Here is a 15,861-nt window from a genome sequence, read left to right on the forward strand (position 1 = left end):
CCCCGCACTTCAAAATGCTTAGCTTTTGTCATTTTGACCACAATGTTTAGCAAATAGTTTTCATTTGTGACTGTTTCCTTCGTTACATCTTCCCTCTTTTTTTTTTTTAAGATTTTAAAATTGATTTTTAGAGAGGACGGGAGAGGGAGAGAGTGAAACATAGATTTGCTGCCTCTTGCACGCCCCCGACTAAGGATCGAGCCTGGGCATGTGCCCTGACCAGGAACCCACTGGTGACCTCAGTGTATGGGAGGATGCTCAGTCCAGCCACACCAGCCAGGGCTCTTCCCTCTTTGTTAAGGATTGAGTTCTTTTGTTCTGTTACATTTCAGAGCTAATATTTAAGCTTTAATACAGGTATTCCTTTTCATCTACACTTCTAGATCAGGAGTCGGCAAGCAGGCCATCTGTGTTGGAACCCGGGCCCACCCATTCACTTCTGTATCGGCGATGTCGGCTTTCGCACGACAATGATGAGTGAGTAACTGACAGAGACCACATGAGCCAGAAAGCCACAAATATTTACTATCTAGGCCTCTCCAGAGAACATGTGCCAGCCCCTGTTCTGGACCTACAACTGTTTTACTCGGATTTAACATTTTTATTATGTTAATAAACCTTTTCTCTTTTAATCTGCTTATCTTTTATCGTAGTGTCACTCCTAATTTCCATTTCTTTCTCTTTTTTATCCTTACCCCTCCCTGCTTACGTAAAGTTTAACAAGCTTTTGGTTTAACTTTGATCTTACCCATTTCGTAAACTTTGGTTAGCTTTGCTGAGCTTTTACCTTACCAGTTTTATCTTTTTAAGTTAGTCATTGACTTCTTCATGGCCTGGAACGTGATTCCCATGGCTCCCTTTTTATTTCCTTAACTGCAAGAAGTACAGTTGCAGGCAGAGATCACCGGGACGGATGCCCCACAGGACACTTCAGAGCTCCAGTTGCAAGTTGTCTCCGAGTCTAGGCTGTGCCTTTGTGAAAGAAAGGGGCCACATGCTGACCTGACAAGCTCAGGAGAGGCCTGCATGGCAGTTTTGCAGACCTAAAGTAACCACACAAGATGGTCTGAAATTAAACCTTAACTAAAAGCAGTTACGGTGGGCAGCTACGTCCTAAGCCGATATCTTCACTGATAAGGTCAACCTTTACTGTAACTGAGCCTATCTGTCTTTTTGCATCTATGATAACATACCCTTGAAATGTCTGGGTAACTTGTGATTTCCCTGTATCTGGAGCCCCTGGGGCACAACCAGGTGTGCTGAGCCCAGGACAGATGCAGCAGATTCTTTCATTTATCATGTTAATTGTTCCTGCACCCACCTAAGTATGTGTCCATCATTTTACTTTTTATCCTATCACAGAGGTTTCCCCCACTTCGCTTAATGCCACCTCCTTAAATGTGTCACCAATGAATTTCATGTATAAATACAGATGTAACCCTGCCATTCTCCGGAGCACTATCTCAATTCGTTGAGGTTCTGCTTCCCGGCATATGTCGACAGTTTGGCTCAAATAAACTCACAAAAATTCTTTACAGGTTTCAATGATTTTTTTACGTTAACACCTTAATAAGGCCCAACTCCACTCTCCAGCCACTGGTGGAGGCGCGCTGATCCCACGGCGATCCCCTAAGCCCTACACCTGTGCAGGCGCCCTAACGTCAAAGCCACACTTCCTCCTGAGCACGCACACCTGCCGGCCTCTGGCCCAGCACACGGGGCCCAGGTCAGACATCAGGTTATTGGAAGAGCAGCTAAGGCAGCGGTTCTCAACCTCGGCTGCCCATTAGAATCACCTGGGAATCTTTTTAAAATCCTGATTTCTGGGCCTCATCCTCCGGAAATTCTGTCTCTTTGTTATGGGGTGTGGCCACAACATGAGTAACAAAGAATTTCCGAGGATGAGGCCCAGAAATCAGGATTTTAAAAAGATTCCCAGGTGATTCTAATGGGCAGCCGAGGTTGAGAACCGCTGCGTTAGAAAGAGCTCAAGGCGCCTTCTCCTAGGCCCGTGCATTTAAAGTCTCTGTTCTTCCTTCTGTGCCTCTGGTGGCCGAGATGAACTATATCCAGCGCTCTCATCCCAAGCATGGTTGTAGGGTTTGCCAGTGTCTTATCAGAGATTAAATCTCCAACTTTCGGTGAGTAAGTGTTCGGCCAGTGTGATCAATGTCAGAGGTAAGAAGTCCAATGAGACGTGGATCCTCAACGAATTTCCGATCGCGTCGGAGAGCAAGCAAAACGGCAATCACAGTGCAGGGGGTGCGTTTTATTGAGATATGTTGTAAGAGCACGGGGAAGGGTATAGGGCAAGGAAGACTTCTGGGAAAGGTGACAGAAGGTAGGCCACTAGGATCCCACACCAGCAGCGGACGGCTCAACCCCCTTCCCCACCCCAAGGGCCCCCGAACCGTGACACAGAGTCCTGCAGGCTTACAGGAGGCATTCCACACATGCAGACCCCAGGCTGAGGCACATGGAACATGAAGACAGAAATGAGCAAGAAACCTTACAATCCTACCTGCCATCGCCCCACACATACATCCCTACAACCCAGCCATTGCGGACAACAGAGGAGAAATGGACACCCCCAAAAAACCAGCACAGTCAGTCCTGAGTCCAGTGGCCAGGAGGGAATGACAAGACAAGGAGGTATGACCAGGCTTTGCTGGGGCTCAGGCAGGCAGGGCGGGAGAGCCAATGGGCATGTGGGGGGGGCGGGGGGGGGGGAGCAGAAAGAATGCAGAGCGCCCAGCTGCCCTCCAGGCCCCGGTGCTCCTCGCTCCCGCGTCCTGCACTTACGGGCACTACTTGTTGCCCCACATGGCAGCCTTGGAGTACACGGGTGTGGGGAGGAAGCGGCCGCTCTTCATGTAGGCGGCAATCTTCTTCAGGCCCTGGGGAGGGAGGGAAGAAGGCCAGACCTCAGGGTCTGCTGGGCTCACCCAGCCCCACTCCAGACGCTCCAAGTTCAGGATCCTGGCAAGGCTTCCTTGGCAGTTCTGCCAAGTTAACGCTTGTAATTTCCTGTAAACATGTTTTCTCTCAGTCACAGTTACTCTACACTGTGCCAGGGGCCTTATAGGCATCAGAGATTGTGAAACAGGTTTACAGCCTCCACACAACTGCCTACAGGATAGATTGTGCTATCACCGTTTATCAGGAGGGAAACTGAGGCACACAGCGCTGAAGCCCCTGCCAAACGCTCACACAGCTGTGGGGGGGGAGGGCTGGAAGGCAGCCTGGCTCTCCCTCCCACCCTGTGCTCTGCTGCCCTGCCTTCCTCCCTTCCTCCCGCCCACACAGGAGGCCTTGGCCCTCCCCTTCTGTACAGACTGTCTCCTTTCTCACAGGGAGGCTCCCGCTGCCCAGGGGCTGCCCAGGAGGGACCCAGGCAGAACAAACGGCTCAGGATGTGCCTGTGCAGCTTGCAGAGCAGGCCAGGGCTCACCCATGACTCAGCAAAACGGGGGTGAAAGCTGATAGGAGGGTGTGGAGCGGCAGAGCCAGGCCCTACCAGTCCCCTCAAAGGAGAAAGTCCAGCTGCTTGGCCTGGTTCCTGAGCCCAATCTCACTGGGCCCCGACCTGCCTCACCCCTGTCCGCCTGCAGCCAACCAGGCATGGGACACACGGTGTGTGTGAGCGCCATGTTCCCATGACAGAGCGTGTCCAGTCACTTCTACAGGATGCGAAGGGCCTGGGACTGCCTGTAACCAAGGCCTGGCCCCCACAGGCCGCGGCTGCAGCCCACAGCTGTGCCCCTTCCCTCCCAGCCAGTGAGTCCGCCGGCTCTTGCATAATATCCAAGGCTGATGGCCCTGGACCCGAACCAGAGTCGATGGGAACCGGCTGACAAAGCAGATCTCTTGATGGGGAGGGGAAAGGGGAACAGACTGTGAGCTGAAAAGTCTGGGCCTCAGGATGCCTCAAATTGCCACATCTGTTGGCTAAGGTCACCGCTGATGAGCTGTGAGGTGAAGTTCAGGCCGTGCACCCCCACCGCCCAGGTGGGACCGCAGGACCACACAGCGGGGACTCCCGCACCCAGGAGGGGGGAGGGGACTCCAGGGCTGGGCCCCCTCTGCATCCTCCCTGAGCCTCACACAGAGGAGAGGGGCACGTCCGTGAATACGACTGAAAGTAATGTATCACCTCATCTCCGAGGATGAAATCTGGCTGGCTGGCTGGTGCGCTCAGTGGTTAGGGCGTCGGCCCACATCCTGAAGGGTCTCAGATTCCCTTCCCAGTCAAGGGCATGTACCTGGGTTGCAGGTTTGATCCCCAGCCCCGGTCAGGGTGCAACCAATCAATGTGTCTCTCTCACATGAATGTTTCTCTCTCTCCCTCCCACCCTCTCGAAAATTCAATGGAAAAACTATCCGAGGGTGAGGGTTAACAACAAAAACCTGCTTCTGCAGGGGCCACCACATGTGTACTCAGATCCCAGCACCGACAGCCCGGAGGTCTCAGCACTGCCCAGAGGGGACCCCAGGCTGCAGAGCTGTCTGGAGACAGGGAGGAAACACTGTGTCTTTGGTACTTCATGTCATCCCTACCGCATCCCAGCTCTACTCATTTCCTACATACACACTCTGGAAAGTTCCGCTTCCCCCACAAAGTCCGGAGCTGTGACACGCAGGCTGGAGGAGGGCCTGAGCTCGCCTTCCTGGCACAGGAAAGGGGGGCCTCTGCCTGCTGCCCATGGAAGCCCCCGCCAACTGCGGGTCCCACACCAGTGCCGGGGCTGTGACCCAGTGGACTGGCTCTGTGACCTTGAGCAAACGACCCACCCTTTCAGTTCCATTTCCTAACATGGACGTGAAAAATGTTCCCATGTAGGAATGTCTTAAAGATTACATTTCACCAACTGTTAGCATTACGCTGAGCACAGACCCTGGCATTAAGCTAGTCCTCCGTGAATGCCGGTTAAGCCTCATTTGAGCTCCAGGATGAGAGAAGCCTCAGGGAAACGAAGGAGACAAAACACACAAAACAGTAGGAGGATCAGGGGGTTCACCTCAAAGCGACCCAAGAAGTCCTTCAGGTTCGGGAACGCGTCCAGGCACTTGGGCTCAAACATGCGCAGCACGCCCAGCAGGTCGTAGGCCAGGAAGTCCACGTAGGTGAGCTGCGGGCAGGCACAGGGTGAATGGGCGCCAAACTCTGAAACAGGGAGCGTGTCCCCTCCCCCACCCCAAAGCCTTCCCCGTACCTTGTCCCCTGCAAACCAAGACTTCTTGCCCAGGAACTCTGAGAAGAGCTTCAGCTTTTCAGGGAGCACCTTCAAAAACTCAGGTTTCTGCTTCTCCTGAGGCACAAAACGGCGGTCACCACTCATGCCAGGGACTCCCTGGGCAGAGGGCAGGCCTCCCAGGGCTGTGCCCCAGCTGCCACAGTGGGCAGCCATGTCCCCAGCTGCACCCGGGTCAGTGCCCAGGTTAAAATTTAATCCAACCTGTGGTCACTACACTCCTCCTGGGTACCACCTCCCGCTGGGACAGGCAGATGGGAAGCACCGAGAGACACCAGCCTGTGCCTGACCCTGTCTCCACTCATCGCCACACCCTGCATGGGCCAGACCCAGGCGCAGGGGAACCTGCAGAGCCTGGACCCAGATGGCAGGCAGAATGAAAGCAAAGAGCTAAAATGGCCCAGGGGCAGGAATGATACGTTCCAACTGGTGCCCCAAGCAATTTGGTTCAGTAGATAGAGCATCCACCTGGGGACTGAAGGGTCCTGGCTTCGATTCCGGTCAAGAGCATGTACCTCGGTTGTAGGCTGTCGGCCCTGGTCAGGGCATGCGGGAGGCAACCAATGGATGGGCCACTCTCACATCTGTGTTTCTCTCTGTCTCTCCCTCTCCCTTCCACTCTCTCTAAAAATCAATGGAAAAATATCCTCGGTGAGGATAAAGAAATAAATAAAAATAAGTGCCAGCTGGTGGGTGACAGAAGGGCACCCGGGCGGGCACTTTCTGGACAGACAGGGGGAACCTGAGAGACTGAAAGCAAGAAGTGAGGGGCACGCAGGCCCTGTGGGTGCCCCACGCCGCCTCCTGGGAAAGTGTGCTGACGCCCAAAGGTGCCAAGGAGGCGGGGCTGGGCTAACGAGCTGCACACACCGTTAGGAACTAAACCTCGACCGCGGGAGTCTGCACTCTGTGCAGAGATTGAGGGGAACTGAGTCAGAGATTTCATTTGAGGCACCAGGGGTCCTGAGGGCCACTCTGCTGACAGGACAGGGACCAGCGTGGAGGATCCGAAGCTCCAAGGAGTTCAATGGCAAACAGGACATGCACGGAGGGGACGCAAAAGTCCAGCCTCCGGCCAACACCGACGCAGCCCTGCCCCCGGGAGGGACTCACAAAGTCAGGGCTGTAGCAGGTCCTGATGTGAAACATCCGGAGGTCCATCACCTCGTTCTCCAACATGTCCACGCGGATCTTCTCCTCCTCCGTCTCCCCACCTGTTGACACAACAGGGGCTCCCCCTCAGCCTCCCACCCCACCAGCCCAGGCCCAGGGCTGCCCGTCCCCCAGCACCCACCCCAGCCGCACTCACAGAGGTTGTGCTTGCGGGCAAGGTAGCGAAGGATGGCGTTGCTCTGGGTGAGCCTGTGAGCCCCGTCAATCAGGTAGGGCAGCTGCGGGGGGACAGAGGCAGGTCAGGAGGCCATGGGCCACCCTGAAGCCCCTCCCTGCGTCGGGGGCAGAGATGAAACCTGGGCTCAGGGTCTGTCACCTGAGGGAATGAGCTGCACACAGAGCATCGTGGGGGAGCAGCGACAAGAACCAGGGAGCTGGGGGCTGAGCAGAGGCCCTGGGTCCCAAAGCCTCTGTCTAAGCCGGGAAAGGAGCCTCAGAGTAGAGGCAGGTTCCCTACGCCCACCGTCCCCCACTCCCTGCACCTACATTGGGGAAGTCCAGGCCCAGCTTGAACTTTTCATTCAGCCACTGGCTTCTGTCATAGTTGGGAGCTGTGGTGGAGAAGATGGAGTGAAGGGACCACCCCCAGCCCAGCCCCCTCTCCCCGGGACCCACCAGGGAGGCAGTGGCCCCGCCCCTGAGCAGGGGAGTCTCTCTCCCGGGTTTGGGGGAAAGGACGCTGAGAAGTCCCAGGCGCCCCATGGACCAGGCTTCCATGAGTGCGGCAAACCCAGGGGGCCATCGCCGCTACTGACACAGGGGCCCAGCCGGCCCCTCCTGCCCTGCCTGAGGCCAAGGTCCATCCTCAGAGGGTGAAGGAAGGGGCAGGGCCTGCTCCGGCCAGTGGAGGGCGGCAGAGGGAAGCCACAGGTGGCCGGGCACGGGTTCCCCAGACCAAATCAGCAGGAGTTGGGCCGAAGTCCGAACGCGACGGGGATGCCATTACCGTCCCCCTTCAACGTGTACTTCTTCTCCTCGTAGTTGGAGTCTGTGTACTCCAGGAGCAGGCGGATGGCGTGAGCCAGCTGGGCGGACGGAGGGACGGAGGTCAGGGATCCAGGGCCCGACTCGCTCTGCCCCAACTCCAACCCCATCCTCTCCCCCCAACACACAGACACCCGGGCGCGCGCCCACCCGGGGACAGGCGGCGGGCGGGGGCTGGGCACCAGGCGGCCTTCTGGTAGGACGGGCCCCGGCGGTTCGGCACCTCCCCGCCCTCCCCCGGCTCCACATCACCCCCCGCTCCACCTCGCGGGGGACCCCTCGCTCACCCCTCGGACGTCCCAGTAACCCAGAGTCATGGCCATGGTGCTGGTTCTCGCGCTCTGAGCGGCGGGGCTGTTTGGAAGCGGGACTCGCGTTTTAAGCTCAGTCCGGGAGGAAGGGCGGGGCGGGGCCTGCCGCGCACACAGCCCCCGAGTTTCCGTCCCTGGTCCCCGCCCCCAGCCCCGCCCACACCCACACCCCCCCAACCCCGAGACGCAGTGAAACAGAACGTGCCCGCCACCCAGCCGTGGAAGTTGTGGGGCACAGTCTGGGCGCCAGGACGCGGAAGGGCTCCGCGCCCGCGTTCAGACCTCGGCCGGCGGGGCCAGAGGGAGTGGGCAGTGCGCTTGGGAGACGAGTCTGAATCACAAAAACACAAGGCTCTTCCCCCCCACTACCCCCCCGCGTACCCCCGTTCCCCTCCAGGCACCGCGCGCCTCCCCCCCCCCGCCCCCCCGGGCTGCAGCGCCTCCAGGGCCTCGGAATCCCGGGCGCCCTGCGTCTTGCAGACCTCACTCTCAGGGGGTGGGAACACCCAGGGCAAGGACAGGGGAGGAGATGGGGCCTCCGTGTTCCCCTTCTTGCACTTGGGAGGACCCAGCTCTTAAGTCTTGTGTCCAAGAGATAAAAATCCAATGAAGCCCAGCTGGTGTGGCTCAGTGGTTGAGCAGCGACCTGTGAACTGGGAGGTGACGGTTGGATTCCCCATCAGGGCACATGCCTGGGTTTCAGGCTCTTCCCCAGTGGGGGGCATGCAGGAGGCAGCCGATCAATGATTCCCTCTCATCACTGATGTTTCTCTCTCTCCCTCTCCCTTCCTCCCTTTGGAATTTAAAAAACTGAACAAGAATCAAATGAAAATTAATCAATTGGCTTTATGGTCGCAGTTGTTAAAATCCAGAACCGGCCCCTGCAAAGAGGCAGAGTATTGAGCGCAGCCCCAGAAATGGCCTGCCCGCCAGCAAGGTGTTCCCGATGCTGACAAGAACAGAACGGGGAGCACAGTGGTCACACAGGGCGTGGGGGTGAGGGCAGTGGCGGAGTGCAGCGGGAAGAGGTGGCCTCTGAGGGACCAGCCGCCTGTGCTGCTGCAGAGGCATCAGAAGCGGGGGTGGGGGCTCCGCCAGGAGCCTGGGGACTCCCCGCAGGGCCTCAGTGTGGGCCTTGCAGACCCCCAGCTGTCCGGGCCCACGGACTCCAGCCCCGACCCTGGATCCTGACACACATGTGCTTGGGGATATGAGTGCTCAGGCGGCTTTTGAAGTCCCTCTGTGATCTGTGGCCTGTAGTACCGCCTCCACAAGAGAGAGCCAGGACGCGTCCTGCTCCAACGGTGTCAGAAATGGGAACAACACGTCTCACCCAGGATCCCCAAGGACCCGCCACTGCCAGCATCGCCAGTCAGACGCTGGGACGCAGCAGGGCCTGTTGGAGAGTGAGCTCGGTGGCCAGGAGGGATTAAGACAGGACACAGCAGGTGTGATCACGCTTCGCTGGGGCTCAGCAGCTGGGCAGGGGCCACGCGGGGGAGCAGGGCCTGCACACCCCCAGGCCGTCCTGGTCTGCAGAGCAGAGGTGGGAGCTCAGGGCTGAGCTCCACAGGCCAGGGGTCCAGTCGGGCTCCTCCAAACGGAGCGATCACCGAAACGACGGTCAGTCCGATTGGCTTTGTGCAGGAAGCCTTCACGGAACAAGGGGTGCTGGCGAGCTCTAAAGTCCTGGTGAGCTGGGATTGGGGGTCCTGAGTGGGGGTGAAGGAAAGAAAAGGCGAAAAGAACAAGACAGCTGGTTCCGCGGGTTCAGGGAGGCCCAGCTGCTCTCCAGTCCCCGTGTGCTCCTCGCTCCCGGGCCCTGCCCTGCACTTCCGGGCACTACTTGTTGCCCCACACGGCGACCTTTGTGTAAATAGGTGCTGGGAGGAAGCGGCTGGACTTCATGTAGGCGGCGATCTTCTCCAGGCCCTGGAGGGGTGGGGGGTGGGGAAGGGAGAGAGGCCAGACCTCAGGGTCTGCTGCCCCCGCCCCCGGGGCTCACACAGCCTCACTCCAGACACTCCAAGTTCAGGATCCTGGCATAAGACAGTCTTCCTGGGGTCCCAGTTCTGCTGAGTTAACTCTTGCCGCTTCCTGTGACTGGTGTGATATCTTAGTCACAGTTACCACATATGTGACCACACTGTGCTAGGGGCCTCCTAGCCATTAGAGACTGTGAAACAGGTTTACAACATTCCACACAACTGCCTACAGCAAGCATGTCAAACTCAAGGGCTAAATAAACATGGCATGTGGCCTGCAGGCTGCAAGTTTGACATTCTTAGCCTACAGGATAGGTGCTGCTATCACCGTTTATCAGGAGGGAAACTGAGGCACACAGCGCTGAAGCCCCTGCCAAACGCTCACACAGCTGTAGGGGGTGGGGGGGCTGGAAGGCAGCCTGGCTCTCCCTCCCACCCTGTGCTCTGCTGCCCTCCCTTCCTCCCTTCCTCCCTTCCTCCCGCCCACACAGGAGGCCTTGGCCCTCCCCGTCTGTACAGACTGTCTCCTTTCTCACAGGGAGGCTCCCGCTGCCCAGGGGCTGCCCAGGAGGGACCCAGGCAGAACAAACGGCTCAGGATGTGCCTGTGCAGCTTGCAGAGCAGGCCAGGGCTCACCCATGACTCAGCAAAACGGGGGTGAAAGCTGATAGGAGGGTGTGGAGCAGCAGAGCCAGGCCCTACCAGTCCCCTCAAAGGAGAAAGTCCAGCTGCTTGGCCTGGTTCCTGAGCCCAATCTCACTGGGCCCCGACCTGCCTCACCCCTGTCCGCCTGCAGCCAACCAGGCCTGGGACACACGGTGTGTGTGACCGCCATGTTCCCATGACAGAGCGTGTCCAGTCACTTCTACAGGATGCGAAGGGCCTGGGATGGCCTGTAACCAAGGCCTGGCCCCCACAGGCCGCGGCTGCAGCCCACAGTGTGCCCCTTCCCTCCCAGCCAGTGAGTCCGCCGGCTCTTGCATAATATCCAAGGCTGATGGCCCTGGACCCGAACCAGAGTCGATGGGAACTGGCTGCCAAAGCAGATCTCTTGATGGGGAGGGGAAAGGGAGACAGACTGTGAGCTGAAAAGTCTGGGCCTCAGGATGCCTCAAGTTCCCACATCTGTGATAAAGCCCACTTTGTTTTTAATATATTTGTATTGATTTCAGAGAGGAAGGGAGAGGGAGAGAGAGAAACATCGAGGATGAGAGAGAAACAGTGATGGGCTGCCTCCCACATACTGCCCACCGGCGACCCAGCCCACAACCTGGACATGTGCCCTGACTGGAAATCAAACCACCACCTCCAGGTTCATAGGTCAACGCTCAACCACTGAGCCACGCCGCCGGGCAAAGCAGACTTCATTGATTATCTGTGAGTTCACTAAGGTAACCAATGATGAGCTGTGAGATGAGATTTAGGACATGCACCTCCAACACCTGGGTGGAACCGCAGGACCACACAGCGGCGACTCCTCCTGCACTTCCTCCTGAGACCCAGGAGGCACGGGGTTGGGGGGGAAACAGGGGGTAGGGCTAAGTCACCTCTGCATCCTCACTGAGCCTGTCACAGTGCCTCATACAGAGGAGAGGGGCACGTCAGTGAATCCAACCGAGAATAAATGAACCACCTCATCTCTGAGACAGTTCTTTGTGTAACTGCAGAGACGGGGAGAGGGCTGGGAAGGAAAGTGCCCACCACAGGTGCCAAGGTAAAATCCTTCTGCAGCGGCAACCACACTGCAGACCCCAGCACTGGCGACAGCCCGGAGGTCTCAGCACTGCCCAGAGGGCACCCCAGGCTGCAGAGCTGTCTGGAGACAGGGAGGAAACACTGTGTCTTTGGTACTTCATGTCATCCCTACCGCACCCCAGCTCTACTCATTTCCTACATACACACTCTGGAAAGTTCTGCCTCCTCCACAAAGTCTGGAGCTGTGACACACAGGCTGGAGGAGGGCCTGAGCTCGCCTTCCTGGCACAGGAAAGGGGGGCCTCTGCCTGCTGCCCATGGAAGCCCCCGCCGACTGCGGGTCCCGCACCAGTGCCGGGGCTGTGACCCAGTGGACTGGCTCTGTGACCTTGAGCAAACGACCCACCCTTTCAGCCTCACTTCATGTCATTATCTGTTAAAGGGAGGTAATAAATCTTCTACCATGTAGGCATGTTCTAAAGGTTAAACTCAATATATGTAACACGCTGTGCACAGATCCTGGCATAAAGCAAGTCCTCAATGAATGCTAGTTATGCTTCATTTTAGCTGCAGGACGAGAGAAGCATCAAGAATAAGGGGGAGCTGGGCCGGCGTGGCTCACTGGTTGAGCATCCACCTATGAACCAGGAGGTCACAGTTCAATTCCAGGTCAGGGCACAGGCCTGGGTTGTGGGCTCGATCCTCAGCGTGGGATGTGCAGGAGGCGGCTGATCAATGATTCTCTCTCATCATTGATGTTTTTCTCTCTCTTTCTCCCTCCCCCTTCGTCTGTGAAATTAATACAAATGTATTTTTAAAAAAGAGTAAGAGGAGACAAAAGAGGTAACATAGTAAGAGGATCAGTGGGGTCACCTCTATGCGGGCGATGAAGTCTTTCAGGTTCGGGAACGCGTCCAGGCACTTGGGCTCAAACGTGCGGTGCAGGTCTAGAACGTCGTAGGCCAGGAAGTCCACGTAGGTGAGCTGCAGGCAGGCACAGGGTGAATGGGCACCAAACTCTGAAACAGGGAGCGTGTCCCCTCCCCCACCCCAAAGCCTTCCCCGTACCTTGTCCCCTGCAAACCAAGACTTCTTGCCCAGGAACTCTGAGAAGAGCTTCAGCTTTTCAGGGAGCACCTTCAAGTACTCAGGCTTATGTTTCTCCTGAGGCACAAAACAGCGGTCACCACCCACGCCAGGGACTCCCTGGGCAGAGGGCAGGCCTCCCAGGGCTGTGCCCCAGCTGCCACGGTGGGCAGCCATGTCCCCAGCTGCACCCAGGTCAATGCCCAGGTTATAATTTAGTCCAACCTGTGGTCATTGCACTCCTCCTGGGCACCACCTCCCGCTGGGACAGGCACCTGGGAAGCACAGAGCGGTACCAGCCTGTGCCTGACCCTGTCTCCACTCATCTCCACACCCTGCATGGGCCAGACCCAGGAGCTGGGGAACCTGCAGAACCTGGACCCAGATGGCAGGCAGATTGAAAGGTGCAAAAAGCTAAAATGGCCAAGGGAAGGGCATCCCAGCTGGTGGGTGACAGAAGGACATGTGAGCACTTTCTGGACAGATGGGGAGAATCTGAGAGACTGAAAGCAAGGAGTGAGGGGCACGCAGGCCCTGTGGGTGCCCCACGCCGCCTCCTGGGAAAGTGTGCTGACGCCCAAAGGTGCCAAGGAGGCGGGGCTGGGCTAACGAGCTGCACACACCGTTAGGAACTAAACCTCGACCGCGGGAGTCTGCACTCTGTGCAGAGATTGAGGGGAACTGAGTCAGAGATTTCATTTGAGGTACTAGGGGTCCTGAGGGCCACTCTGCTGACAGGACAGGGACCAGCGTGGAGGATCCGAAGCTCCAAGGAGTTCAATGGCAAGTAGAACCATGCAGATGTGACAAAAGTGTCGAAGCTCCTATCAAAGCCTGCCCACCCCGTTCAGCAGGAGGCGACTCACAAAGTCAGGGCTGTAGCAGAGCCTTGCCAGCAGATTGGCCGTGTCCATCGCCTCGTTCTCCAACATGTCCACGCGGATCACCTCCTCTTCCGTCTCCCCACCTGTTGACACAACAGGGGCTCCCCCTCAGCCTCCCACCCCACTAGCCCAGGCCCAGGGCTTCCCGTGACCCTACACCCACCCCAGCCGCACTCACAGAGGTTGTGCTTGCGGGCAAGGTAGCGAAGGATGGCGTTGCTCTGGGTGAGCCTGTGAGCCCCGTCAATCAGGTAGGGCAGCTGCAGGGGGACAGAGGCAGGTCAGGAGGCCATGGGCCACCCTGAAGCCCCTCCCTGCGTCGAGGGCAGAGATGAAACCTGGGCCCAGGGTCTGGCCCACTGAGCAGAGGTACTGTCACATGAGGGAATGAGCTGCACACTGAGCATCGTGGGGGAGCAGCGACAAGAACCAGGGAGCTGGGGGCTGAGCAGAGGCCCCGGGTCCCAAAGCCTCTGTCTAAGCCGGGAAAGGAGCCTCAGAGTAGAGGCAGGTTCCCTACGCCCACCGCCCCCCACTCCCTGCACCTACATTGGGGAAGTCCAGGCCCAGCTTGAACTTTTCACTCAGCCACTGGCTTCTGTCATAGTTGGGAGCTGTGGTGGAGAAGATGGAGTGAAGGGACCACCCCCAGCCCAGCCCCCTCTCCCCGGGACCCACCAGGGAGGCAGTGGCCCCGCCCCTGAGCAGGTGAGTCTGGAAGCTGAGCTCGGAGTCTCTCTCCCGGGTTTGGGGGAAAGGACGCTGAGAAGTCCCAGGCGCCCCATGGACCAGGCTTCCATGAGTGCGGCAAACCCAGGGGGCCATCGCCGCTACTGACACAGGGGCCCAGCCGGCCCCTCCTGCCCTGCCTGAGGCCAAGGTCCACCCTCAGAGGGTGAAGGAAGGGGCAGGGCCTGCTCCGGCCAGTGGAGGGCGGCAGAAGGAAGCCACAGGTGGCCGGCATGGGTTCCCCAGACCAAATCAGCAGGAGTTGGGCCCAAGTCCGAACGCGACGGGGATGCCATTACCGTCCCCCATCGTGTACTTCTTCTCCTCGTAGTTGGAGTCTGTGTACTCCAGGAGCAGGCGGATGGCGTGAGCCAGCTGGACGGACGGAGGGACGGAGGTCAGGGACCCAGGGCCCGACTCGGGGCTCGCTCTGCTCCAACTCCAACCCCCATCCTCTCCCCCCACACACAGACATCCCGGCGTCACCGGCGCCCTAGCCCTGGCCCTGACCCGCCAGAGGACAGGTGGTGACAGGGGGAGGGCGCTGGGCTCCAGGCAGCCCTGAGCAACCTTCAGGTGGAACCGACTCCTGCTGCTCAGCACCTCCCCGCCCGCCCGCCGGCCGCCGGCTCCACCCCACCCGCCGGGGGCCCCTCGCTCACCCCTCGGATGTCCCAGTAACCCAGAGTCATGGCCATGGTCAGCGTTCCTGCCTGCAGGACACTCAAGCAGAGCTGGGCTGCAAGTTGGTGGGCCCGGGCCGGGGGTGGGGCCTGGTGGAGGCTCCGCCCCCTCGCCCTCGGCGCCCCGCCCTCGCCCCACCAATTACCCAATCCCCGCGGTCTCCTGATGACGCGGCGCCGGGAGTCTGAAGCGCGGCGAGCGACTGGCACAGCGCATTTCCGCCCCGAGCCGCGGGGATTGCGGTGCCGAGGTCTGGGCGCCAGGACGCCGAACGCCGGGCTGGGCTCGCCTGGCTCCCCGTCCGCGTTCAGACCTCGGCCGGTCAGAGGGAGTGGACAGTGCGCTCGGGAAACAAATCTGAGTCGCAGAAAAAAGAGGCTCTTCTCCCCTTCCTTCCCTTCCCCTCCAGGCATCGGCTGCAGAGTCCCCAAGGCCCAGGGGGCTCAGACTGCAATTACACCCAGAGTGGCGCCCCTCAAATCGAGTTTCAATGGGCACCTGTCGCTGGTAGACCAGCCTGTCTGAAAGCTCCTCCAAGACTTTAGAATCCTGACTCCATGTTGGCCATGCACACACACAAGTGCTGGCCTTCTAAATAGCCCTCTAATATTTGTCATAATACATTAGGATTTTCCACTCTGAGTTTTACACATCTTGAGCTTGGAACAGAAACATTCCTGGAGTCCACTGAGAAAACGTATTTTTTAAAGCTAACCTTAAACAATATTTGTGGTATAGGCATGGGATACCATTTCATAGGCATGAAATAAGACAATTCAAGTATTAGAACATGGAACAGACTGACAGAGGTCAGAGGGGAGAGAGGAGGAGGGGACTGGATGAAAGGTGAGCCTGGATGCCTGGAGCGGGTACCCCATCAGCCCAGCCAGCAGCTGAGGCAGAAGTCTAAGGTCTCAGTACCGCCACCCAATGGACAAGTTGGGAACTGCAAAAGGCTACCAGTCAAGGGGCAAGTGGAAGCTGAAATGCAGCCTGCACCCAGGAACTTGATCTCGCACAGCTGCAGCCACCTGGAGGGAGGGACACACTTTTCTCTCCCCAACGATGCCATCGGTTC

The 15,861-nt window shown here is 58.2% G+C and overlaps 2 protein-coding genes across 4 annotated transcripts; both read right to left on the bottom strand.

Moving 5' to 3' along the window:
• Positions 1–2,248: 2,248 nt before the first annotated feature.
• Positions 2,249–7,846, bottom strand: LOC132220485 (glutathione S-transferase Mu 1-like). 2 transcript variants are annotated; one of them, XM_059673627.1, is made up of 9 exons: positions 7,697–7,846; positions 7,372–7,450; positions 6,912–6,976; positions 6,562–6,643; positions 6,366–6,466; positions 5,214–5,309; positions 5,019–5,129; positions 2,803–2,897; positions 2,249–2,467 (listed from the first exon to the last, which is right to left on the bottom strand). In XM_059673627.1, the coding sequence occupies exons 1-8, from the start codon at positions 7,730–7,732 to the stop codon at positions 2,808–2,810; spliced, it is 660 nt and encodes a 219-aa protein (XP_059529610.1). In that variant the 5' UTR covers positions 7,733–7,846; the 3' UTR covers positions 2,249–2,467; positions 2,803–2,807. The 2 variants fall into 2 exon arrangements, with proteins under 2 accessions (XP_059529610.1, XP_059529609.1); XM_059673626.1 differs by having other exon boundaries at positions 2,249–2,897.
• A 700-nt stretch (positions 7,847–8,546) lies between these two features.
• On the bottom strand, positions 8,547–14,886 carry LOC132220484 (glutathione S-transferase Mu 1). 2 transcript variants are annotated; one of them, XM_059673623.1, is made up of 8 exons: positions 14,762–14,886; positions 14,399–14,474; positions 13,920–13,984; positions 13,549–13,630; positions 13,353–13,453; positions 12,469–12,564; positions 12,274–12,384; positions 8,547–9,432 (listed from the first exon to the last, which is right to left on the bottom strand). In XM_059673623.1, the coding sequence occupies exons 1-8, from the start codon at positions 14,795–14,797 to the stop codon at positions 9,175–9,177; spliced, it is 825 nt and encodes a 274-aa protein (XP_059529606.1). In that variant the 5' UTR covers positions 14,798–14,886; the 3' UTR covers positions 8,547–9,174. The 2 variants fall into 2 exon arrangements, with proteins under 2 accessions (XP_059529606.1, XP_059529608.1); XM_059673625.1 differs by having other exon boundaries at positions 9,278–9,652.
• Between the last annotated feature and the right edge of the window lie 975 nt (positions 14,887–15,861).

Source organism: Myotis daubentonii, chromosome 18 (assembly GCF_963259705.1).
Source record: "Myotis daubentonii chromosome 18, mMyoDau2.1, whole genome shotgun sequence".
Lineage (NCBI taxonomy): Eukaryota > Metazoa > Chordata > Mammalia > Chiroptera > Vespertilionidae > Myotis > Myotis daubentonii.